The 25854-nt window shown below is 38.2% G+C and overlaps 2 protein-coding genes across 3 annotated transcripts in view; one reads left to right on the top strand and one right to left on the bottom strand.

The window, feature by feature from the left end:
- The window catches only part of LOC101858479 (irregular chiasm C-roughest protein), a gene marked incomplete at its 5' end in the record, with an annotated part of 77401 nt that extends 67634 nt beyond the window's left edge, over positions 1-9767 (top strand). Inside the window, 2 exon segments of the mRNA XM_035968855.1 lie at positions 4374-4501; positions 5418-9767. Coding sequence (XP_035824748.1) covers positions 4374-4501; positions 5418-5562 — 273 coding nt within the window.
- Positions 9768-16962: 7195 nt separating this feature from the next.
- On the bottom strand, positions 16963-25524 carry LOC101858702. 2 transcript variants are annotated; one of them, XM_013080584.2, is made up of 4 exons: positions 25301-25524; positions 23083-23213; positions 20794-21831; positions 16963-17399 (listed from the first exon to the last, which is right to left on the bottom strand). In XM_013080584.2, the coding sequence occupies exons 2-3, from the start codon at positions 23195-23197 to the stop codon at positions 20894-20896; spliced, it is 1053 nt and encodes a 350-aa protein (XP_012936038.1). In that variant the 5' UTR covers positions 23198-23213; positions 25301-25524; the 3' UTR covers positions 16963-17399; positions 20794-20893. The 2 variants fall into 2 exon arrangements, with proteins under 2 accessions (XP_012936038.1, XP_035824749.1); XM_035968856.1 differs by having other exon boundaries at positions 23083-23250.
- Between the last annotated feature and the right edge of the window lie 330 nt (positions 25525-25854).

Raw genomic sequence — 25854 nt, forward strand, 5'->3', positions numbered from 1 at the left:
TGTGTGTGTGTGTGTGTGTGAGTGTGTGTGTGTGTGTGTTTGTGTGTGTGTGTGTGTGTGTGTGTGTGTGTGTGTGCACGTGTGTATGTATGTGCTTGCTTGCTCTGTTCACCACAAAAGGACTATAGTACGACAAATTAATATGGGGTAGGCAAAGTAGGGAGCAGCATTACTCTTCCTATCAAGTGTTCTTGATTCTTCTTATTCTTTGAAAGGATACTAAATATCATGTGTATGCTTTTATTTCTGTTGCCTTGTTGCTGTTCATCTTCTTGAGGATCTTATAGTATGAGATGTCGTGTACTTTCACGAGCCAGCTAGGTGTGTTTCAGAATGATATGCTCCTCATATATTCGCCTTTTAACTATCGCCTGCAACGTATCACCTATCACCTGTCACTTGTCATCAGTCACCTGTGACCATGACAGTTTGGTGCTCCACTTCTTAACACTTAAGGCCTCCATCTTCCTCTGTTTCTGCTTTGATGTATTTTTTCATGAACTTGTAGACTACCATTGGATTTTACATTTACTTTTATTTTATTTCTAGGAGTTAATATATTTTGTGTAAAGCTGTTTCATCAAGTATGCTTCTTTCAGTCTTGGTGGAATCATGATATGCTACTGCTAATAGAATGTAAAGTCGGATGAACAGTCTCTGTTTATAACTGTACTGCATTGTATGAAGAGCGTTGTTTTATTATTACATGTACATTGCATAGATAGTCTGTTTTTTTATATTGCCTTGTATCTGGGCTTTGACTAGAGCTACTTTGCTTATGGCATGTTTGGTTTGTCTTTGCAAATTGCAAGAGAGAATGGAGGAAGGTTGCAGAAAAAAGCCTTTTGAGAATCTATAGTTTTGTTTGGAGTTTATTTACCTTTCTCTTTTCCCTGCTTCTTAGAATTATAAAGAATTTTATCTTCTCTTTAGTAACGATTTTTATTTTGATTGTCAGAAATTTTTAAAAGTTTACTGAGGGTCTAAGTTCCTTTTCTTCTTGGAAAAAGTAAATATGCTTTCTTGAGGTGTATTAAGGTTGTTCTATAATTATTTTAATTTTGGATTTCACAATTTTTCCTCTCAATTTCACCATTCTTTTTCTGTTATTCTATCAAGTGATTGCTCTTTGAGTTTTGTACTCTCATTTCAGTGGGCTTTTTTTCCAATGCTATTCTAGTTATAAAAATTCAATTCTAATTGGAAAGGGAAACATTGAAACTACACAAACTAAATCAAAGACACATATTATTATAGTTTATGGGACTCTGTGTTTCCACAATGTGTGTATACATGGACGAATACACATCAAACCTACACATAGTAGTGGTGAGACTTATGTCCCTGTTTGCCTTTGTGCTTTGTTTTTCCTGTTTGCTTATACTGTCATGTCTACAAGTGTTACAATATACAAAGGGAAAACAAATAGAAGACGACTGGAAAGGCAAATATATTTACACAAACTGTAGGGTCTACACAGTTTCATAAGTATGTACAAATGAACTATAATGAAAAATTGAAAGAGCTCACACAAGCACACAGAAAAAGCATATGTACACCAAAGACTACACACGTACACACACCAAAATGTCACCCTGGCCCCACCCCTACACCAAGAGAACAGCGGGTGGTTGGAAGGTGCTACATGTAAATCCTATTTCTTTCCTTTCCCTCTGCAATTGCTGTCTGTCTTGTCTTCATTCTTCGTTGCATTAAATGACAATTATTGTGGGAATGTACTTATAATTACACCAACAAGCAAACACGCAATTGTATCCAAAAAGTGGGTGGTTGGAGGGCGCCACTGGTAGGTCCTACTTCTTTACTTCTCCTCTGTTGTTTTTGTCTGTCTGTCTTACTTTTTCACAGCACTGAATGGCCATTATAGTGTCAGTTTGCTTCTTTTTACTCAAACAAACAAAGTATCCAAAAATAACGTCTTAATCCTTGTGCGTTCCCATATATGCATATATACATATCCACCAAAGAGATACAAACACATACCCCCCTTTCCAACTCACTGCCAACTACCCTAACACCTGACCTCTCCGCTATGGCCAGCAGTCAGAGAACCAAGACACAAGGCGGGAAACCACCTCTCTCCTGTCCTGGGCCAACTGTCGCAGATGGAGACAGGTTTCTTCTTCGGTCTCGCCCAAACTTTTCTTCGCAAACCCTCCCTTCTATATTTTCCATTTCTCCGTTTTTGTTCAGACTTTTGAAAGAAGTCTTAAGATTTGTTTCAAATTTTAACTTTCCATATTTCTTCGCATTTGCTTTTTTGCAAATTAGAAAGTCATTTCTTTTTTTAAATTGCAAAGCCATTCCTTCTGTGTTTTTTAAACTCTACCTTTGAATAAAGAGGAGATTTTGAATGATTAATAGAGACCATGCCCAAGGTTTTTTGCCCCATTTTTTTTGTATCTGTAGAACTGATGTCAATATTTTGTGGTGGTCTATGGTGGTATGATACGTTATAAAATCGTTTTCTGATGCCAACCCCCAGCCCCCACTCCAAATCTATTAAATTTTTTGTTGATTAACTTTTGTCGCTTTTTTTTACTCTATCAAAACCATTTTATGTTCCGTATATTTTTTCTTCCAAAATAATGAATAATACAAAAGAGGACCCTTGGTTGTTAATATTTTTTATTTTCTCTGTCTTTCTTCTTCTTTGCTCCATTTTTATTCCATTCAACACAAAAATACTCTTAAAAGCAGTTTAAATTGCTAACTTATCTGGGGGGGGGGGGGGGGGGGGGTTTGTCTGCCAACTCTTGTTTTTATTTGCGATTGCTTTGGGATCCCTTTATGCATACAGTAATTGAATTAATTAACGTTTTTGTTTTGCATGTGCAGGTTCCTTTTCTACGTGTGTTATAAGTTATTCTATTGCTTATGTAGATTTGGCTTGTGTCACTAATTATGCATGCACATTATTGTTTACCCTACTGCTTGTGTGTGTACAGTGTGTATGTGTTTACGACGTACTTTTCCTCAAAATAGGACACGAGACATTGATTTATCAATAGATTTCAGGAATCATTGTTTTGGTGGCAGTGGGAGTGGGGGGAGCTAACGATATCTTTCAACCACCCTGTTGGAGAAAATAGGACACTAAAAAACTGATTTTTCCGATAAATCGATATCTTTATTTACATCTTCTTGACATTATCTTGTACAAACTCCACTATAATTTTGGTTTGACTGCATGGCCTTGAATTTTGTTTCTTATCTGCACTGATTTTTTTTACAGCTTCTGCTTATTTACACATGTTCATTATATCATAATATCAGACCTCTAGCCTTCTCAATATACGTGTGTATGTGTGATCGATCTGATTGTGTGTTTTGATTTGTTTCTCCATATTATATATGAACGTACTCAGCACCATATCTCTATAATGGTCAAAATTTTCATTCAAACTGTAGAGTTGCTATCTGATTTCTAAAATTGGTACTTTTGTTTGTTGGTGGCTGATTAATAGATAGACACCAAGCGAGGGGAAAAAAGAACAGTAAGGTGGCATACATCAGAAATGTATCAGCTGAAGGTTGGATATTGCAAATTTAAAAATAAGAGTTCACCACCATTCAGAAGCAAATTGTGTGATATTGTCTAATTTTTGTTTCAATCTGGTGGCTAGAATTCCAGTAAACATCTGACTGCCACAATTTGATACACTTGTTTACGGGTGTGAAAAGTCTTGAGTATTTTTCCGGAACTTGACAGCTCTCTATTATTGAGTTTCTTGGCGTGATTTGATCCATAAGGTTTGGTCCTATTGACTTTGGTTTCGAAGGCTCGTCCAGAAAGCAGTTTAACTATATCCTGTTTTTAATGGTCCCTTTACAGCCTCATTGTCTTTCAAATTCAGAAAAGAAAAAGGATGCAAATATATCTACATCATAAATGCCAGTAACACTATCGTGTAGTCTGGAGGATGAAGTCAGCTGTAAGTGAGGGAGAGGCAACAGCACCAGGTTCTGCCCATTAGTTACCACTTTAGTGATAAACTGTAAGGTGTTGTACAGTGGGTGATTGGAGGTGCTCTGGTGTGGTTTGCTCTTTCTTTCCTATCAAACATCTATCATCCTTATCCCCCCTTCTTTTTCTCATTTTCTCTTTGCTACTCTTTTGTAACACCTCCTATCTTCGGCACTTTTGTGACCTGACTGTGTTGCATGTGTTGTAAAATGCTAACCAAAACAAAACAAACTATAAAAAAAAGTCATGGGCTGTGTAAAGGCTTAATAGGAGAAAAAAAGACCCTCTAACTATAAAGCAGTGGCCTCCAATTGGGACTTTGGAAAGAGGATATATTTAGAAATGTAGACTATGTCAATAATGTTATGTTTTTGATCTTCTACAGGAGCAGCAGTCCAAGGGGAACAACAACGGCTATGGCTTCATCGAACCGTACGAGCCCGAGTATGCGTCAGACCACCAGATCTTTGATGGCGAGTACGTGCATAGAGGGGAGGACCTGGTTCCTGACAGGTGGGCGGGCACTCTTAGTTTAGTGGGCTGGATTTGTGTTATGAGTGAGCTGTGGGTGTGGTTTAAGAGTTGTGAGTAGAGTTAATTGGCTATGGGTGGGATTTTTGTGTTGTGGGTGAGCTATGGGTGAGGCTAAAGAGCTTTGGGTGAGTTAAAGTGGTGAAGGTGGGTTAAAGATCTGGGAGTGGGATTTAACTCTTTATCTCCAGCAAGCCACTTCCAGTGGTTCGCGGTCAGAACCACTGTGCCGGTGAGCCGGACAGCGGCTCAGGCACATCCTTTATGACAACTTCGACATCAAATTACTTTTTGGCAGTTGCTGAAAACAGGTCTCTTACACAGGAAGGTCAATGATTAGATGAAGAACTATCAAAATAGGTTTGCTGGTTTCGATTTAATAACCCATTTAATGACATTTTTGTCATTTTTAGATTTAGCACCATAAAGGGGCACTGGAGATAAAGAGTTAAGCAGTGTGGGTGGGGGTTAAGTGGTGCAGGTGGCTTTAAAGAGCTGGGGGTGGTTTCATATATTATAGATGGGCTGTAGGCAGGCTTGAGTGCTGCAGGTGGGTTAATGGGTGTTGGAGGGGTTATGAGCTGTTGATAGGGTTTATAAAATTATTGCATAGCTTATTCATGTTGTTGTATCAGTCTGTGAAACATTTGTTGGGTTGGTATGGATTGAGTGTTTGAACACTGCATGTTTTATCGACTTTTTGCGTTAATGTCATATTTTGCAATTTTTGACTTGTAAACTTGCATGATTTTAAGACACAGGGTTTTCAAGTGATCTTTTCAGACAAAAATAAAGACTGACCTAATTTCAGACATACACATTCGCGACTGTCTCCGTTGAAATAGTCTCCAACTCACTTTATCTGACTACAAATCTATTTTTTGTTGTGTTTCTGCAGATACGATCCTGCCTACCACAGTGGAACAGGCTACAGCCTTAGCAGTTTTAGGGGGAACAACTTTGACAATTCTACGCCGCCTCCCACGATGACAAGGTTAACTCCCATACATATGAGCAATTCTAAACTTGCCACCGACGTATAGGGGTTCAGTCACAAAACTCATGTTTGTTTTGCTTCTTTGTTTTGTTCTTTTCAATTTGTTGCTCTTGGGCACTGATGGGAGGAGAGCTTGAAGATTCACAAGTTAGTCGGGAGATTCAGATTCAAGTTCGTGGGTTCTGACACTGAGCCCTTTTATGACGTCGTACCAAGAAAGTGTCATATTCGCAGCAAGTCAGCTTCTATGCCAGATCCAGTGACATGGTTACAATGATCCCCGGAGATTCTGTGCTCAGTTTTCACCCCACGGGATGATTATGGGGTGGAGAGATTTTCTGGCATGATGAGTATCAAGCGGAACGTGTCCTAGTGACTGCTTCCAGAGGCAGCCGTGTCTATCCTTCCATTATGTATTATGTAGGTTACAGCCACTAAACCTGCACCCTGAGGGAAAGGAATTCATGTCTCATGTCTTAGTGTCATGACCAACTCAGTTGCTGGCTTTGGTTTGCATGTACTGGTTTCCTCACAGTGTCTGTAACATGAGCTGCCATAACATGGATGGACAAAACAGGTCTGTCGATCAACAGGTGGGGACTCTTGGCAACAATTCGTTTAAAAAAGAACAGTAGAGGAACAGTTCAGCTGGAAAACAGCTTTCAAGGAGAAAAAGCGTTTTCCTTGTCCTCCTCCTCTTCCAACAAGTTGAAACGATTCACTAACCAAACTGTGGACAGTTTTGCTTTTGATGAGCAAAATTCGAATTGGACTTTTTTATTCTACAGTTTTCCAAGATCACGAAGTGTGAGTGATTTTTGCAAGAATAGCTTCAATTTTCTTGTCACTGCCACTCACATATAAGTGTGCAGACCCCCTGTGAGGTGACTGCCAGTGTTCATTACACTGAAACATCAGCACTGTATTCAGGTATCAGGATGTTGCCACTTTGTAGAAATGGAAAAGTTTGCATTATTCTTCTTCAGACAGACAGCTGTTGACAGTTCTAAGTGCAGCATTCTGAGAAACTCCACCTGGCCACAAAATTCTCACTCATAATACAAGGTAGAAACAACAGCTGCAGCATAGTACTGTAGGTTTATTGTGAGAAGGCAAAAAAAAAAAAAAGAGAAAGTTGTCACACGCATCTGTTTTCAGGCCATGTCTTCTCTTTGAAAAAATGAAAACATGGAGGAATGATGTGATTCTCAGATGACACAAATGTGTTAAGTGTCTCAGGAGGTCTCTGCCTTGGCTAGAACTACAGGATATTTTCATGGTTTGTGATCAGCACAGGCTGAGGGTGTCATCACTGCCCACAGAGAACAAGTAGCTTGAAAGTGTTGTTTTTTGGGGGTTTGTGATGAGCGCAATTAGCTTGAAACAATTAAGTGCACTTCACAGACAACTCACAAGAAGGTATCTGTGAGACACACAGGCATATGTGGAATGGAATGAGGGATTTATGGATTGCAGAACCCAAGTGCATGGTATGATTCATAAACAACTGTACATCATAGACAGCATGGAAAAGGGAGGCTTCCTGATTATCCTTCTTTTCTCACTGTTTTCACTGACAGTGCATCAAGGTTTACCATAGTCTGAATATGCTGCTAATAAAGTCTCTTGTCCGGAGAGAACTTTAGGCAGTCTGTAGAAATGCAACTATTTTCAGAAGGATTCAGAACTTACCTGTGCCTGGAAAAAGAAGTGAGGTCAACTGTGGAATGAAAGAGTGATATTTACTGGCACGATGCTGTTTAGCATAAGCTGTGTGTACAGTTCGACTGAGAACAGTTTTTCCTATACGTTACTAAGGAATATTCCAAACAGAACTATTTGGAAAAAGGAGTCAAGCAGGTGAACAGTCCAAAATTAGACAAACTGCCATATTTGGGGAATACTGCGGATGAAATGATTATTGAAAGAGTCAAGGAAAATCTTGATTCTTTGCCTCTTTCTGCTGTTACAATGACAATACAAATGTAGATGTTCATGTGTAGTGTTCTGTTGTTGTATATATGTTTATTGAAACGATCGCCCTCCAGAATGTAGCTTGAGGTGGTCGCTGTACACATTAAGATGGTTGCTCTTTAGCAATTTTTCTAATAGATATTTGGTAGTTGAATTAAATGCCAAGGAAAGTCTTGTCATATAAGAACCATTGTACTAAAGAAGAATAGCATGAATTTCTCTACTAGGTAAAACGCTGAATTTTGGAAGTTATGTAGCACTTGGTGTGCCGAAAAAACTGTCTTACTAATTCTTACCAACATAATTGTTTATTTCTTATAAAGAAAAGCAGTTTGTTTCTGTTTGAGAGTTTGGCCATGAAGGGACCACTGTAAGCTACACTTCTTCACGCTCATTTTCAGGGTGTAATTATTGTGTGTCTCAATACAGCCCGCCGTGACGCAACAAAACAATAAGATAAATATACCGTGTACCTGAACATGACCTTAACTTCTGTATACACTTTGTGTGTAGAGGTTCTTTGAGAGTTTGCATGTCCATGTTTGATTCACCAAATATTTATTGAAATGAAGCAATAACATTTTCTCTCATGGAGTGCTAGTGTGAATACTGTGTGAATGAGTGAGCTATTGAAGTTCATTCAAAGTTCAAAGTAATCAAACATTTAGTGTGATTAAGAGATGTATATACATGACTGCTTTACTGAACTTTTTCTACGAGCAAGTTGGTTTTACTTTGGGTTTTTTAAGTGTTGTTTAATATTAATCATGTTCTGTGTATTCTATTTAATATTCAATTAGTTCCATGCAGACCCTGACATGGTGTTGTAGGCAATGCTTCAAACTTTTAAGTTCATAAGAACAGCGAAGATAAGCATGTCATTGTTAGTTTTTACGTTGATGAGAAATATGTTCTGTTTGTAACACGTAAATTAATATGACTGCTGTACCAATTTAGTGGCTGTATGATGATAGAGATACAGTAACAAGTGTGGCAAATAATTAAGTATTTTTCCAGATTCGCTTTTGAGCACATTGACCGTTGGGTGGTCTTCTGTTGTATATATCCTCTGTGTAAAACTGAACTTAGTATTGTGGAGAAACTATTGTCTCAATGAGTTTGTTAGTGGGTTTCTGTCATGGTTTGCTTCTTGTTCTCTATCAAACATCTATCCTCCTTATCTCTCTGCCTTCTTTTCTTCTACTCTCTAAGACCCGAATACTGGTCACGGCACAAGCTCAGTTGATAGATTACAAGGTGTGCTAAGATGTGGATGACCCTGGTTCAAATGTCACACAGGTTATTTGTATAATCAGGTTGTTTGAGGGAGTTTCTGTGTCTCTCAACTCAGTAGGATCATTCTTAACAGGGTTGAGGGAGTGTATCCTTATATTATAGATTACTTGGTTGTCGATGTTTATTACTAGTGAAAAAAACCCTCAACACCACTGTAGCCTTTTTACTATGGAATGTGATGTATAACAGAATGCCTCTACTCCACTTCAGTGCTGCTTTTTCTTTTCTTTTTATTTCCAGTAGACATTTAATGTGTTGCCTTTCCATGAAACTTTTAGTCCGGTTTACAGTCATGTAAATCCAAGGTAAACAAAGAAATCCAAATATCAAAGTTTCACCTGAAATTCAATTTCTCTTGATTTTTGGTCACCATCATTTTAGGTGTAGTACATTCATATTCAGAGTGAAAAGAATGTCTTGTAACCCTATAGAGGGTTTTTTCTGACTCATCAAACACTGAAGAGTGAATGAACCCAAATCCAGGGACAGAGAGAATAGAAGAAGAATCTGGTTCCCATCTTTTTTGTATATTTCCCATATTTTTTTGTATTTCTTTCAGCTTTACTATTATAAAATAGTCGAACCTGTCCAAGATGATGTCCACCCATTGTCGATGAGAAAAGTGGTCATCCTAGACAGGTGGTCCATTAGGACAGTGCTAATGTAGAAAAAAAACAAAAACAAATGGGAGAAAGTGGGACTTTGTCGTTTGTACAAATGTTTTTCTTTGTGCGGATATTTTTGGGGGGCAGGTGGTTGTTTAGAGCAGGTTTGACAGTACTTAGCTTACCCTTTAGTTTGTTTGGAGTTCAACCCAAGAGAATTTATCAACAAATGCTACCTACATTGTAGTCACAACCATTCTACCAGCAGTTGGGGCCAAATTCATCTCGCTGTTTTGACATTTAAACTATAGCTTCACAGAAACATGTCCTCAGCCATTACCATAATGTTAGGGAGAAGCATAAACAACAAAAAAAAGAATTGTGGCATCATGGTGGAATCGGGTGCTCATCAAAATAATGAAATTGAAGAAATTGACCTTTTCCAGCCTGTTTGGCAGTTTCCTTCAATTTCTTTTTTGTTTAGGCTCAAAAACTTTTTATGTTCATTTAAAAACACATTCCTACATGGACCTTACTGAAAAATGTTGATTAAAGGCACGCAGATTGTACAATTTACAGTTTCCAAGGACACTCAAGCTTTTGAAGTCGCTAACGAAGAGTATTTTCTTGCAAATTTTACCAACCCACCTCCTTCAACCGTAAATATCATGATTGCTTTTCAAGATGGATGGGGGGGGGAGGGGGAGGTTTCATCCAAAGAAGGGTAAATGAATAAGCTTTATGATGATACTGAAAACTCAATATGCCCAAAGCTGAGAAGCACCTGGTTCCACCTCATCGCGACACAATTACTCTCATGTTGCATCTCACACAAGTATTTCCCCTCACATAGCATGTCTCCACTACCTGCATACCTGAAGGATTCCAGTTCTGACATCACTCTCCCCTCACTACAAACATAAAATTTTACTTTGAAATGTAGTGGTAGAATGTTATGATCACGTACAATGAAAACGGAATAAAGAGCAGACAGACAAAGTGGGTACTGGGTGTCTCAAAAGTCACTGAGCTGCATTGCTCTCTATATTTCTTTAATAGTTCAGTGAAATCTGTCCCAGACGAATACCAATGTTTTTTAATCAGCAAAATGGTCATCTTAGACAGGTAATCCTCTTGGACGGTGAGGGAGCCATCATAATAGTAAAAATGCAAGCGGCAAAGTGGGAAGTGATCATACCAGGGTGATTGTCTTGGATAGAGGTTACAGCAGGTTCTGGTTTGACAGGGGTTTTTTTTACTCTCAGAAACACTTTGTCGCTCATATGACCTTATGTAGTAGTGAGCGCCGTAAAACCTCTACTAAAACAAAAAAACCTGAAACACATGAGAGGATGAAGTGAAAACAAAGAGAAGTGTTCACAATATACTGTACCTGAGATATGTATGTTGTAGTGAAAACAATGTAGTCACATCATATGTCTTTTGTAACCAAACACACAGCAGTGCAGTCTGGCCACTTTTTGAGACACCCTGTATTTTCTTCCACTCAAATTACGAAAGGGTCGACAATTATTAGTAATATCATTATTCTCCCATGAATGTTTCTCATTATAATAATTATTATTGATCAAATTTTTGTCTCATAGATTTGGTTGCGGTTCTTCTGCTTCTATGTTCATTGAGTGACTTGTGATTTATACTATGTTTCTTCTATAAACAAGGAAAAACAGGTGTTACTTTCATTAATTTTATGTTTCGCAACATTTGTAAGAGACTATTTTATATACCTATTTGCAGGTCATGATGTGAAATTGATGTAGCTGTTTTTATGAAAATGTTCTTGTGATACTGTGTGTTTTTAATTTAAAATCAAAGTTGTTGTTGTGTCTCTTACAGAGTGGGTTGTTGTACAGTTTGGAAAATGTACAATTAAGAATATTGATATCATTTTGTGAAGACAAAGACTGTATTACTGCAACCGTATGGGGCTAGAGTAATATAATTCTCTCAAGGCTGTTCATTTAGAATAGAACACTAGGAAATATCACAGAATGAAAATGAAAACAGGTTTGACAGGTGTTTTTTAAATTTTATTTTCATCATCAAGACCAGCAAAACAGATGAGGATTAAAAGTATCAGAAAAAAAGTAAGTGTATGAGATAAAGGAAACAGGCAAAAACAGACCTAAAAGTAAAGAGCAACTATGTTACACTTTAAACAAAAACAAACTAAAAAAAACTGATTGTATATGTGTCACAACGCGGTGGAATCGGGCGCTCGTCAATTTTTGGGCATGTGTACTTATTGGTATCATCTTAGAGGTTTTTCATTTGCATTGCTTTAACTGAAAAAAAAATCTATTTATCTTGAATAGAAATCGAGATATAGCGATTGAAGGAGATGGGGTCAACTGGTTTCAGGAGTATAATTAGTGAGGAAATGGCCGCCAAAGTTTGGTGACTTCCACAGCTTAAGAGTCCTTGGAAACAGCAAATTTACATTCTGTGTGCCTTTAATCAATGTTTTTTTCATACAATCCACACATAAAGATGTTTTTGAATGAGTATACAAGGCGTAGAGCCGAAAAACAAAATTTCGAAAAAATAATCCCAAACTGGCCGAAAAATTCCAATTTCTCAGATTTCATTATTTTGACGAGCGCCCGATTTCACCATGATGCCTCCTATAAATAAACACACTAAACTTTCAGTTAAAGTAGCTTGGCACATATCTTTGCAACAACTCTGCAGGGAACAAACAAAACATAATGTGCAATGTCATTTTGTTAGCTTTGTGAACTACGATGTCATGTTAGTATTTCATTTTATAAGATGGAAAGATTGAAAGAGGATGGTGAGGGTATGAAAGTCAAAGGAAACAGGAGAGAAAAATCTCATGATCGTGTGAGTGAGTAGAGTGAGTGCACACAGATGTAATTAACTCCACTGTAAGTCCAGGGTCTCACTACGACAAAATGGCAAGCCAGTTATCGCCACCTTAGAATTACAAAGAGCTATCTGACATTTTTTACCATTCTGAGTTACTAAGACCATGGGGTCAGAAACCAAGTTTTCTATCCGCTATATCAAAATCGTAAGATTAAATTCAGAGTCATTATCAAGATATTCAAAGAAATACATTTGAAAAAGCTTGGACATGTTGTGAAAATCAAATTTTTTATGTCATATTTCTCAAAACTTGGAACTGAGCCGATAGAACTTTGTAATTCTGAGGTAGTGAGTCATTTTGTCTGTGAGTTGTGGACGATAATAGAGAAGAGAAAAAAAAGAGAAGCCTATACCTCACCAAAACAACACAATTATTTAACAGTGCGACAGTTGGTCAACTGTTTTGTCGGTGAGATGCAGACAATAAAAATGAGAGAAGCCTACGGCACCAACTGGACACAAATGTTAAGTCATGTTTCTCTTATTTTCACTGTCCACAACTGACCAACAAAACTGGTGGCCAACTGTCTTGTTGTAGTGCAATACTGGGTTTAGTTGTTGTGAAAGTAGACCCTACCATTCTCATTTATGCTAATAACTTGAGAAGTATCTGTGAGACTTTGTCTCTTTGAGCGTTTCTGTACATATATCTATATATTATGACTGTTTGAAAGCATGATTGTGATGCTGTAATGATTTGATAAGTGTGCCCGTTTGCAGAATAAATATTATTGTTATTAATGTTACTTTACCTAATGATGATGATGGGATCTATGAGGTCCAAAAAAAATATTGAACCAATTTCAGAGTGTGCAAGAAAGGTTCATATATAGGCTGTCATTGACAGTGGTTAAGTGAAAGATTTTTTTTAATGGACATGGAGATTTTAAAAAGATACACATACGCACACAAAAAAAGAAAAAGAAAAAATGTATAACCACAGGCCAACATTATGCAGATTTCTAATATAATACCAGGTATCACATCAACATGATCTGTACGAAAAGGCACACCAAAAGCAGCATGGAGAGTACTTAATCTTGAATTGGACAAAGCGTTGAGAACATTAATTCATGAGAGTTCCATTTGGGGTAGACGTTTTCGATAAAACAAATACTTAACTCTCTGTCAGCTGAGAAGTGTCCTTGCCAACCTCCAAAATGATCAAAATTGTGTTAACAGAAGCATGAGGCATTTGCAACCCAATTAGCAACAAACATTAACCAAATGTGCATTATGATACCTGCAAAGGTCATAGATGCATAGAGCTAGGTGCAGTCCAACACAAGATGGCAAAGAACTGCCAATACAAAAGAAAAGTGCTTTAATAAATGTTGAGCTGTTTCTTAAAAAACAGTCTGGCATTATTTTATCCTTCTATCCTCCTCTTCCCTGTGATTTACAACAATACCTAACATGTTGTTGGACAAGCAGACAGTAAATATCTTTCCATCCCAACCAAGGGTACATAACACAAAGACATAGCAAGGAGTTCTGCGCCCTGCATGTGTCAGATGAATAAAAAGGCCATAATTTCAATAACAGAACAGAAAGGAAAAATGTACTGAAAAAGAATTATTCGGAGAAACTTAATCAATTACAATCAAATTTTAACAGCCTTTAATATGCAAGACAAAATCTTCAGAGTATTACTCAAGATAAAACAAAAGAAATACTATTATATTGTCTATCCATATTTATTTACACATTTTTGAAACCCAACCTACCTAATGTTCACACTGATCTCCCAACCTTTCCCTCCTCTTTCCCATCAGCACAAACCATTCCCACTAAATGATATCCCAGTTTATCACAGTTTACTCCCTCTCTACCCTTTCAGATTTAAACAACTCTTGTATAACACAAATTCTGCTTAATAATATTGGCACAAGACGTCAGTTGTTATAATATATCAAAATATAGATGTGTACAAATGTATGTTAAATTGGTGAATGGGGAAATTTGTGAAGCAGAAAAACATGAAAGGACTGAAGTGTTGAAAGTGAAACGTGCAAAAAAGTACGAATGCAGAGATTGTTGTTTAGAAGAATTGAAGAACAGCTATGAGCATGCCCTGCACATCCACATCAAGTTCAAATTTCATCCTTTCTGCTTTGAAATATCGCCCTGGTCATGATTTGAACATATGTACGTGATTTGTTTCTCATTGGTCATTTATTAATTCTCCATGATTTTTTTAATCATACAGTCCACAGGCCATAAGTCATATATCAATAAAATGATTGACAGAAAACTGAACTGTTTCCAAAAATCTATTTTATGTTCCATTTTGAAACGTGAATTTTGTTTTTCTTCTTCATTGGTTTTACAAACAAGTCTTTCAAAGATTTGGAAAATCTGGGACAAAACAGGACAAACGGGAGCGGCAGTTTTTCCCTGTTATAACCGTTATCAAGGGAAACTACCAGTACCATTGCACCTTCAGCTTACTATATATATATATATATATATATATATATATATATATATATATATTTTCGATTACCGCAGATCCTTTTCCAGTGGACTGTTTAGCGGACACTGAGATGGAATCGATCAGCGACCCCAACTCTATGGGGGGTATGTGTTTAAAAGTGGGTGTTTAGGAAAGCGACCATACAAACAGGCGAAATGTCTTGGTTGAGACAAATTTTATTAATTTGATGGAATGAAAGCAAGTTCATGCGCTGCAAGATCACTGTTGTACCCAGGGTAGCACAAATTGAACCCTGTTATAGCCAGGTTTAGGTTACTTACACATAGAGAAAAAAAAAAAAAAGGATTTGATTTATCACTGTTATATCCAAGTTCCTGAAATAACAGAAGCTGTTAATAAATAGACTGGACTGTAGATGCTTTTTACACCCCCTTCAACACAATTTAGATCATTTAAAAAGTGAGCTTCGAACCTGCCTATCAGAGTCAACCCAGGCTGAGAAGAATACTACGTCCCAGTAAAAAGATTGAGATACTCAAAAATTCTCATCACATAGGAAAGAAATGTGGGACTTCTAATTATGTCGAACCTACTTGTAGTGCGATCAAAAATTCATGGGGCAACTCAAATTTTTTCTAAACTCTCCAGTTTTTTCCCAATGACCTGTACAAATGGATCAGTTTGTATTAACATAGGCCTATCAATATGTTTGTAAACACCTGTTAGTTGTATTCTAGAAAATTCCTTAATAAATACTAATTTTTTTTAACCCAAGAGTGGTTTCTGCAGATTTTTTAAGGTTTACAGCTCTGACAATATCGCTTTTAAAAACAAGTCCGTCATTTTCTAATCGTGACACAATCTTTACTGAATGCACGTTATGAGAAAATTTAGCACAAAAAACGTGGTCCCTGTAAAATATATTTCTTGTAACAAGTTTTGCCAATAAAAAGTGTCATTGGTGAGCTGTGACGTAAGCCATGTGCAATATGCAAAATGAGTGTGAGAAGCGGGAAATGCTGTGAACAATCCCATTTTCTGTGTGATGGAGATTTATAGTATTTTATGTAAATTTATGACGAAGAGTATATTAATATAATAGCCTTGATTGTAGTGGAAAATATGATTACGTTAAGACAAATTGATACAAACTGCTGTGCAAAGTATGGATAACATTGATCCACCCATTAAAGGGATATTTGAGGATATGTTGGCTACAAATTTTTGACCGCACTATAGTTGTATTTATTTACCGTTAGTACTCTATACATCTATCACCATAGCCAGTCTATCAGACCAAAACTAAATTTATTACAGAACAAATTTCAGATTTCATTCAATCACACAGATTTGTATTTTAAATTACGATTATGATAAGTGAAAGCGATGTTATTTTGAATCCTAGCAGTGATGTGTCTTCATGATAATGCATGGAGTCTATGGCAAATTCATTGGGCTCTCCGCTGGTGAGTGCAGAGGACACGAGTTCAATTCCCAGGTGGGAAAGTTATTTTATCGAATATGTCTATCTGACTGCTGGGAAGCTGTAGGCTATCCTAATCAGTACAGATTGGCCTTGACAGAAAAATTATCTAACTTGTCTTTGTGTGGGTTAAAGTGAAAGGAATAATTACAGTCATATACAATAAAGTAAGTCATTTCGGTTTTCCTTTCTACTCTTTAAGTTTAAGAGACAAACTGAAAGGCTCAGAAAGTGATGGGCAGGTTTGTGGACTCTCAAAAAAGCAAATATATCGTAGATCAATAGTTAAACCTGTCCAAGCTGACCATCCATGGTCGAGGAGAAAAGGTGGTTTTCTTGGACAGTGTTGTTATAAAATAATATTGAAGAACTACAATCAGGGGGACAGGGAGGAGAGGATGGGAAGTATTGTTCAAACGGGTGATTGCCTTGGATAGGTGGTCATAAAAGCAGGTTCAACTGTATAAACAAATATCAGACACCTGTTTTGAATGGCCCAAACCACAACTCGCACACACTCTAGTCTTAGATGGAGTAAAGAGATCTGCACAACAAAGAAAATATGTGTGTGGCTCTGAGAAAACCCTTCACAAGGTGCAAAATTTCAAAATGAACTTTTTTGCATATTTTAAAAGACACATCTTTTCCAAGCATTTTGCACTTTATTTGAAAGCAATTTGAGCATTTTGTGAAAATTTTGGCATTTTAAAGCGAACAGGGGTTCGAGTGTCAAATTTTGAGAAAACAGGTTTTAAAGTTTTGCTTACTTTGGGAACACATTTTCCATGATGACAATGCATAGAAGCAAATAATGCTGATACCACAGCATAGAGGTGCCATTTGTGGACAGTTTGCTTTTTATTTTAGTGAAATACCTCTCTTCTATGTGAAGTTATGACTGTTTTTATGTTACAACAGAAAATCACTGAATTACGTAAAAACGCGTCAAAAAAATATTATGCTCCTCTCGTGTCATACCAGCAAAAGACAAACGCAGGTCGTCAAAAGCAGTTGATTCGAACTGGCTGTTGCAAGGCAGGCCATCATTGAGCTTGCAGAAGCACTTCAGGCCCTTCAACTTCGCAAAGCTGTCTGCTCCACACCCTTACCTTCTGGCACCATAAAGGCTGTCACTGTCTCGTTCTCTATGAAGGTCATCCCTAAGGCATCATCCTCGTCTGTAGATACAGAAATTAAAAGAGAGCGATTTAAAGGTGTGCAGCTTGCATAATGAAATTTATAGTGTTGTACACCACTGTATTTAAATGACCACTATTAGTTCAAATAAACCAGTGATTAATGATCACCAATTGAGAATAATTTGCTCCGTGATCCCTTTACAGTTGACAGGTTGCAACAAGAAGCCAGAATTTTTGTCCATCATTCTGTCACCTCTTGTTTTCGTTTTGCCTCGCTGTATTTTTATGGACCTACTCAGTTTAAGAAATTCACTTTCATGTGACGACAAGTTTGTGACAGATCATCACTGCGATAGTGCAGCATCTCTCTTTTCTTGGTTCTTTTCAAGTCAAATAATTAAAGAGTATGTATTCAGAATAGATATGAGCTTTTGCCAAAAGGTGGGGTTGTTTGCATGAGGACTTTTTAAATCAACCACTACTCGTGGTAAAATATGTTTTCTTCTGAAAACTTTATGCATATGGCAAGGAAATAAGTTGGTCAAGCTGCATGAGCAAGTAGATTGATTTGTGCATCTTATATCTCTTCATAGAAAGATAATAGTACAAAAAATAGGGCATTTTTTACTCATCCTGAGTGCACACGTAATTGTATGTTAAATACAGAATATTGTTAATCTTAAACTATCAAACAGTAGAGCATTCAAACATTGAAAATAGTTTTTATACACCATCATAGCAGCATGTGTCCATTAAAAGGGTTTTATGTTTTTATATTAATGATGTTATTGCTGAGTAAAATTTATAAGTTCGTTCATAACTCGTGTCATAATTACATCATCAGACTTTCCAAGGTCTAGAAAACCCTAATCGTTAAACATATCATCCCGGGGAATGACCGGTATTAAACATTGGTTTGACATTGATCCATCAGAAGGGTAATTTTCCGCTCCATCCGATGGCTTTGCTTAAATATGACTTTGATTGAGATAATCCAGGTTTATCATAATGATGTTATGAACAAACACTTTATGATATTTCTGCAAAATATCAAGTGAGGGACTTCCCACTGTTTCACAACATCCTTTTACATGATGGAATGAACATGGAAGAGTAGCGTGCTGATGACTCAAAAGAGAAGCGAAGAAGAGGCAAAAGTATGCTTGTCATAATGGATTGTCATCATGTTATGAACATGACATTGTGTCATAATGGTTATGAACGAAACCTTATTCCATGTAATTTACAGTTGTTTTGGGATATATTTTTAATTTTAACCCAACTTGAGGATGTATTAGACCTTGCTTACATTCTGATATTTTGATTTTTATCATGAGTGTATGGGTATGTATTTTAATCAGTATTTTTCTTTTGTAGTAATTGTTATGAACGAACTACATATTGTACTCTGAGGGCTTTCCAGAGTTGATAAACATTAAAAATATGTACACAGATACATATTATGAGGAAACTTTCATTTAATATAAAATTTTTAAGTAAATGACAGGTCAAAATATTAATTTTTAGGTCAGGTAATAGTTTCTGATGACAACCCACCATCGGCACGATGATGGATACCGACTTACCATCGGTTTCCGATGACAACCCACCATCGGCGCGATGATGGATACCGACTTACCATCGGTTTCCGATGACAACCCACCATCGGCGCGATGATGGATACCGATTTACCATCGGTTTCCGATGACAACCCACCATCGGCACGATGATGGATACCGACTTACCATCGGTTTCCGATGATAACCCACCATCGGCGCGATGATACCGACTTACCATCGGTTTCCGATGACAACCCACCATCGGCACGATGAAGGATATCGACACACCATCGGAAACCGACGACAACCCACCATCAGGACGATGTCGGGTTCCCACACACTATCGGAAACCGATGATCACCCAACATCAGAACGATGTAGGATAAATGTGTCTTTCCGATGGTCAACCGATAGCACCGCTGTCACACCATAGCCTTTACTTTGTCCATGCTCCCATCCCTATTTTATCTTAGTCGTTTGATCCTAAAAATAATTCCCTCAATCAAAAGTTGAATCCATGTCTCTAATTCAAGATGTTCTTATAAAATCAACACCAAGGTGTATATAATATATATGTTAGTACAATTTCCCCAAACCTAGACCATGAGTCCATTAACAGTAAGACATGAGACTGCAGCCATGGGTAAACAAGCTCAGCTGTGTGGGGGTTTAGTTTTGGTATAGAGGTTTTACAGCGCTCGCAACTGCATAAGGTCATATGAGCGCCAGAAGTGATGCAATGTAGACAGATGGAAACAACAAAACAAAGGGAAGAAAAGAAGATGGGACCTGTCAATGTCACCCACAAACTGCCAGCATACACATTCTATATATATATATAATATCTAATCACTGCATCGGCTACTATAGGCCAGCATTTTGAACATGGTATATTATAAAATGTCACTGATCAGAAATTTCAGCTTGACGTGAATTTATGTTTCAAAATTACTTTTTATAATAGATGATCTTTTATGTCCCCATACAATTTAGATCATTAAGAAGTCAAGATTCAACTCTGATGTCAGGGATTCAACTCTGATGTCAGGGAAAACCCAGGTTGAGATGAACGCAAAGTCCCAGCAGAAAGATCGGGATACTCGATAAACAAATTCTCCCTTCACAAGGTACCGTAATCAAACTTGGGTCTTTTCCATGAGACTGCAAAAAACCTAGCCACTACACCACACATGCTGGTCACATTACAAAGTGTTATAACTTAGGCCCTAAACATAATAGTATAAGACAACTCTGATCTGCAAACTGATCTGTCATCATATATGAAGAACCGTAGGCAGCTGGTTTGCACAAAGTTTGCACATAATAATATGTCAGGTACCTTCAAAAGACAACTTTTCTGCATCGTGGTTCAACACAACGCCACATGATCTTCCAAGGTAGGAGTCTTTGTTGGAACTATTTTAGCGAAACAGAAACACATCTGCTCGACTAGGTACATAATATTCTAGGGCTGGGACAAAAAGCAAGACAGATAAAATATAAGAAAACGTTGCTACTGTTACAAACTGCAGATCGAGGACACATAATTTCCTAAAGTTGGGTATCAACAGCAACTCTGCGGAAAATTCAGTCCCCAATCGTAGACATTTAATTTTTTGTTATATTCTGGCTCTCTGACTCCAAATTTATATCATTTTCGATTTTTAACCCCTCCCGAAGTTCTACCAAAATGCACCTTTCAACATCACCAAAATGCAGCTTAATGAATGCTATGGTCAAGAATTACAATTGTCTTGCTTTTTCAAGACTCCCGATAGGAACACAACAAAAACTAGTTTGGTTTTTTTTTTGTCTTAGGTGTTAAAAGTACCCAAACGGATTTAAGTGAATTGCTCGCGACACCAATGACTTACAGGCATTTTTCCACACCCCAGCACACTCAGTCCACAACAACAACACCAGGACTGCACTCATTCACCCCCTAGGACACTCCTTTACTGTGAGGAAGAACGCTCAGTCCACAACAACAACACCAGGACTGCACTCATTCACCCCCTTGGACACTCCTTTACTGTGAGGAAGAATGCTGAAGTCGGGGTCCGCCCAGCCCACCGGCCACATGCCTGCCCCGCTACTGCCTGGACACGTGTCTGCACTGTAGCGATACACTTCCAGGCCCGTCCAGTCACTTCTGTCCACTGCCCACCCAACCGTCACCTGTTTGCTACACCCGTGAGGGTGAGACACAACCACCACCAGTCCACCCCTTTCTTCGCGGGTGTACCGCATGTTGATCTCTCGCATCAAATCCCACCGCTGGCGGCTGAGAGCTTGTAGTTTGTCGCCAAGATCAAGATCATGAGTCCAACACACAAGCAAACACCCATCAGTCTCGATGTCCGCCATTTCAACGCAACCACCTGCCAGTTTCAGCACTGTGGAATCTCTGTCCACATCACTATCGTAGAAAAGTTCTACATCAGTGGCCTTGCTTTCTTCAGAGTCAAAGACCACGTGTAACGCTGTGAGAAACATTAGCTCGTACCAGGCTGAGGAAGGCTTTCCCGACTGTCCGCACTCAGAACACGGACACTCCCCTCCTTTCCCCTCACCCAGCACACCTCGGGGAAAAGCATCAAACAGCCACCCACTGCCAAAACGATACGGAACTGTCTTGCCACGGAATCTGGAAAAGGGATAAGCACTCTTAGAGTTGGGAAGAAACTCTGGACGGGACATACTGGTATAGTTCACAACTAGACGAACCGTCAGTTGAGCACATAGACCGATTGTCTCCAACAGTTGCTTGTCCTGAAAGCCGGCTGGAAGGTGTGTCAATGAGAACTGCGGTGATGGGATAAAGTTTTTGTGACCAGGATTTTTCCCACATCTTCCTTTTTCTCTGTGAAGATCTGCTTCACCGCCGTAGGAGACTTCCACCTCATAGACTCCTGGGAGAAATTTGGACACAAAGAAGAAAAGAAAAGAGTTAAAAACTTCAATACAAGCAAAGCTAGGGAGACTATTTATTTCCGCACAACTTATCCACTACACCTGAGCTTTATCATCTCATAAAGCATGATATGTCGGCAGTTGGCTGGTACTCTGGTGTGGCTTGCTGCTTCTTTCCTATCAAACATCTATCGCTCTTATCTTTTCTTCTTCTTTTTTGTTTATTGCTCTCTTCTTAATTCTTATAGCATCTCTAATCTTCAGCACTTCTATGACCTTATTTAGCTGAAAGTGCCCAAAAACTCACACTAAAATAAACATAAAGCATAATATAAGAGGCAAGATTCTTAACACCGCTGTGATGTCAGCATGTTTCCCACTTACATGTGGTCTAAATAGAGTCAACAAGGGCATGGAACATGTGTGAGTGTGAGGCAGCGTGGTGAAATTAGACACTCGTCAAAACAATTAAATCAAAGAAAAAGGCATTTTGCTGGGTGTTGGGTAATTTTATTTTATTTCTATTTTTGGATCAACACCTTCGTGTCCTTCTAAACCCGCATTTCTGAGTAGATGTTGTTACCTCAAAACACTCATTAAAGGCACAAAAAAATGTAAACTTCCAGTCTTCAAGGACCCTCAAACTTTGGAAGTCACCAAATTTTGGCGGCCATTTTCTCGCCAATTTTAACCTCTCATACAAGGTGACCCCTAGAAATGCCCTAAAATTAACAAGCGCCCTATTCCACCGTGTTGTGACACATACAACTTTTTGTGTAGCTTTTTTTGGTACTTTACATTTTTATATTCTTGACCCTTTCTACTATTCTGGTTCCTTCTTACTGATGTCTTTCAGCCACACCCTGATCATAGAGAAGGTAAGATCAAACACTAGCCTTCTCAGATAAGGGTGAAAAAATCTTGGAGATCCCATGTGTTAAGTTGCAAAAGTTATTTTAAGATCCCTTAGAGGTTCTAAATTCGATGAGAGTAGGCTTCGGCCGCCACCTGGGCAACATTCAAAATTCCTACCAAAACTGAAAATATTCTAGTCAGTATACGACATATAAAGTCCCTTCAAAATTGGAATGTGGCTGCCTGATGGCAAAAGGGCCCTCTGAAGTAGGAAAAATGGATACATTCATAAAAATCAGTTGCCCTGCTGAGATCTACAGGGGGAACGCAAAGAAGAAGGTATACATGGACAGAATATCCACAAAAGCAGCATTCCCACCCATCTCTCAACTTACCCTGAGTCAGACGAGCTTCAGCAGCCAATCTAAGCCTTTCCAAGGTGTGGTCCTCTGTGTCTCCTTTCTCAAAACTTCCACAATCAGAGTCCTGTGATCCACACTGCTCCGCCATCTCGATATATCTTATCCTGCCAATAAGAAGAAAGTGGGACAGGCTGTAGCTCACTGGAAGTAAGAAAAGAAGACAATTTTAACAAACTATCCGTCATAACCTGTGGCATTATTTTTTTGGGCGCCACTATTTCTCTGAACGTTCGGGAAAATAAAGCTGGGCACTATTTCTCCGAACACTCTGAAGAAATTCACATCCTTTCCCGCAAATTTCGGATATTATATAGAGTATAGGCCTACCAAAGATTGTTCGTATACTATATGGTTCAATTGATCCGAAAAATGTCTGCAGTAAATATTTATAATATAAAGAAATGCTACAGTTCCAAACAGTTTTTCACTACAGATATGACGTGTTGCCTATGAAGGATGCTGCTCTTAAACTTAATGTGTTGGTTCACTCGTGTGCTGTCTAGATCTACATCTACGGAGGGTTATTGATAACGACACATAGAACTAGCATCTGCGTTTGTCGCGGCCGCAACCAATCAATCGTGGCTCGATTTTTTGGCATTTTTTTGGCCCCTGAATCGGGGAATAAAAGTCAATTTAAAAAAGAAAAAGAAAGAAAGAAAGAAACCGAACCTATTTACTTTTGAAAGAAAGTTAACTTAGCTTCACTTCGTCTCTTTCTCACTCGTTGTCACCACGTTGATTTGTTGAATACGTAAAAGTTACTTTTATTTTTCCCTCTTTGACGCTTTGTGGTGTTTTATTTTGTTAGTGTGTAGGGTTTTTTTCTTGTTATTGTTCTGATGTGTTGTTTTTCAATCATTTTTTTTTGTTGGGGAAAAGGGAGGGGGGGGGGGGTGTTGTATAGTGTAACGTCATTTAATTTGATGTTCCTACCTTCATTAGATTCTAAATATATATATACATGTATATATATATAGATTTAAATGTGTATGTCGTTAGAGCGTACGTTCCACCAAAACCGATTACATGTACTGACACTGGCAGGCCCCTTAATGTGTGTGATTCCATAATTTACATGTAGGCCTAATCTCATGTACTTTTTAAAAAATGTACGCACATTTACGGTCAATCTTCTTCGGACAGGTGGACACACGCCCTTATTTGTTAATTTTTGTTGTTGTTTATGGGCTGTTCTAATTTTGATTTCATCCTGTTGTGAAACCTTTCTTTTTCAAGTTTTTACACTCATCTAAAAATCTCTAGACTAGCTCTTGAAAATTGAAATAGATAGGCCTATAGACCCAAAAATTTGCTCCTGTGTGTGTGTGTGTGTGTGTGTGTGAGTATGCATATGCGTGTGTGAGTGTGTCTGTGTTTGGTAGTAAGTCAGTGTGTAAGCGGAGAGTGAGGAGTGTGTGTGTTTGTTTTTCGGGCTTTATTTCAGCCTTTATTCAGAAACAGTTCAAAGTATACAAAAATAGAAACACAGGATCCATTCACTCCAGGGCTCATGAGTCGCAGTTTCACTCATTCATTCAATTCTCGTGTTCTCTCCCGCTGCTCATCCCCATTCGAATGACTTTCACACCCCACCCCCTCCCGTGTCGTCGTCTTGTAGTTGCTGTCGCCTGTGGATACACTCGTACATTCTTCCTTTCACCCGCTCTTTCACTCACACTGTCTCTCCATCTACAGGTCAGCTCGTCATACATTCAAAAGTTGCCCACTGATCATGTTTAGTTAGTTTGTGTATAAGTTTGTATGTGCATGATGGTGGTGGGTGTTACTGAAGATTGTATGTAAGCGGGCTTGCCATGAGGTGTTCCTTCCCAGACCAGAGGCAGAATGAAAGTTGGCACCGAACTCTCGCAATAAATAGGCAAAAATCACGAGACTGGAAGCCGGAAACCGTTTGGAGAAAAAAAGATCGGCACTATTTCTCTGAACGTTCGGAGAAATAGTCACTTCGTTATTTTTTTAGTCTGCTGCAAGATCCCTTACAAATCTGCACAAAAAGTAGATCATCTGAAACAAACACAAGAACATTAAAAAGTTCTATAAATTACATACAAATCATCTTTTCTTAAATAGACTAGTAAAATAATAGTACAGGCCTAGGTTTAATGGCCCTATCATCAATTAAGAGGTGGAACCCCTGATTTTAACATCCATCTATGAAAGAACTTACCCAAATGGGAAATTCCTTAAAAAGTGCCTTTCCCAAGGACACAATGTCAGATCAAGCTGAGCTCACTTTCTCTTTTTTTTTAAGTTCCAAAGCTGGTATAAAAATGCTGAGACCCTCTGGCTTCTAGAGGCTACAGTTTACACAGTGTTACTGCTGTTTTCACTTTGTTATTGTTTTTATTCGACTCGTAGGCCTATCTTGCTTTCGTTCCAACTTTTTACTTTTTACCCCCATGTAGTAAGGGCTGCAACTCTAAAAATGTTTCACATTTAAAGCAAGCAAAGAGTTGTGTTCCTTAGGCCTAGTAATGTTGACTCATGTCCACAGACAGAGCTGTTACTTTGAATTTGAATACTGCGGTCAAATATTCGTGGCGCAACTTATCTTATATTGTCAAATACCTCCTCAGCTATTTAGATCTAACATAGGTTCTCCAATTTTTGCTCAATGACTTGACTTGCGGGAGAAGTGGTCCCGGCCTAACTTAGTCTAAACAGCCGTATGCACTGCTCACCGCCGAACGCTCCGTATCCCGGGGCTGTCTTTTCTATTGG

This window comes from Aplysia californica, unplaced genomic scaffold (assembly GCF_000002075.1).
Source record: "Aplysia californica isolate F4 #8 unplaced genomic scaffold, AplCal3.0 scaffold00092, whole genome shotgun sequence".
In the NCBI taxonomy this organism is placed as follows: domain Eukaryota; kingdom Metazoa; phylum Mollusca; class Gastropoda; order Aplysiida; family Aplysiidae; genus Aplysia; species Aplysia californica.

Coding starts and splice junctions, on each gene's coding strand:
- LOC101858702 (XM_013080584.2), bottom strand. CDS start 23,197: ATGGCGGAGCAGTGTGGATCACAGGACTCTGATTGTGGAAGTTTTGAG. Junction 21,832..23,082: donor TGAAGCTCGTCTGACTCAGG/GTAAGTTGAGAG, acceptor AATTTCTCCCAG/GAGTCTATGAGGTGGAAGTC.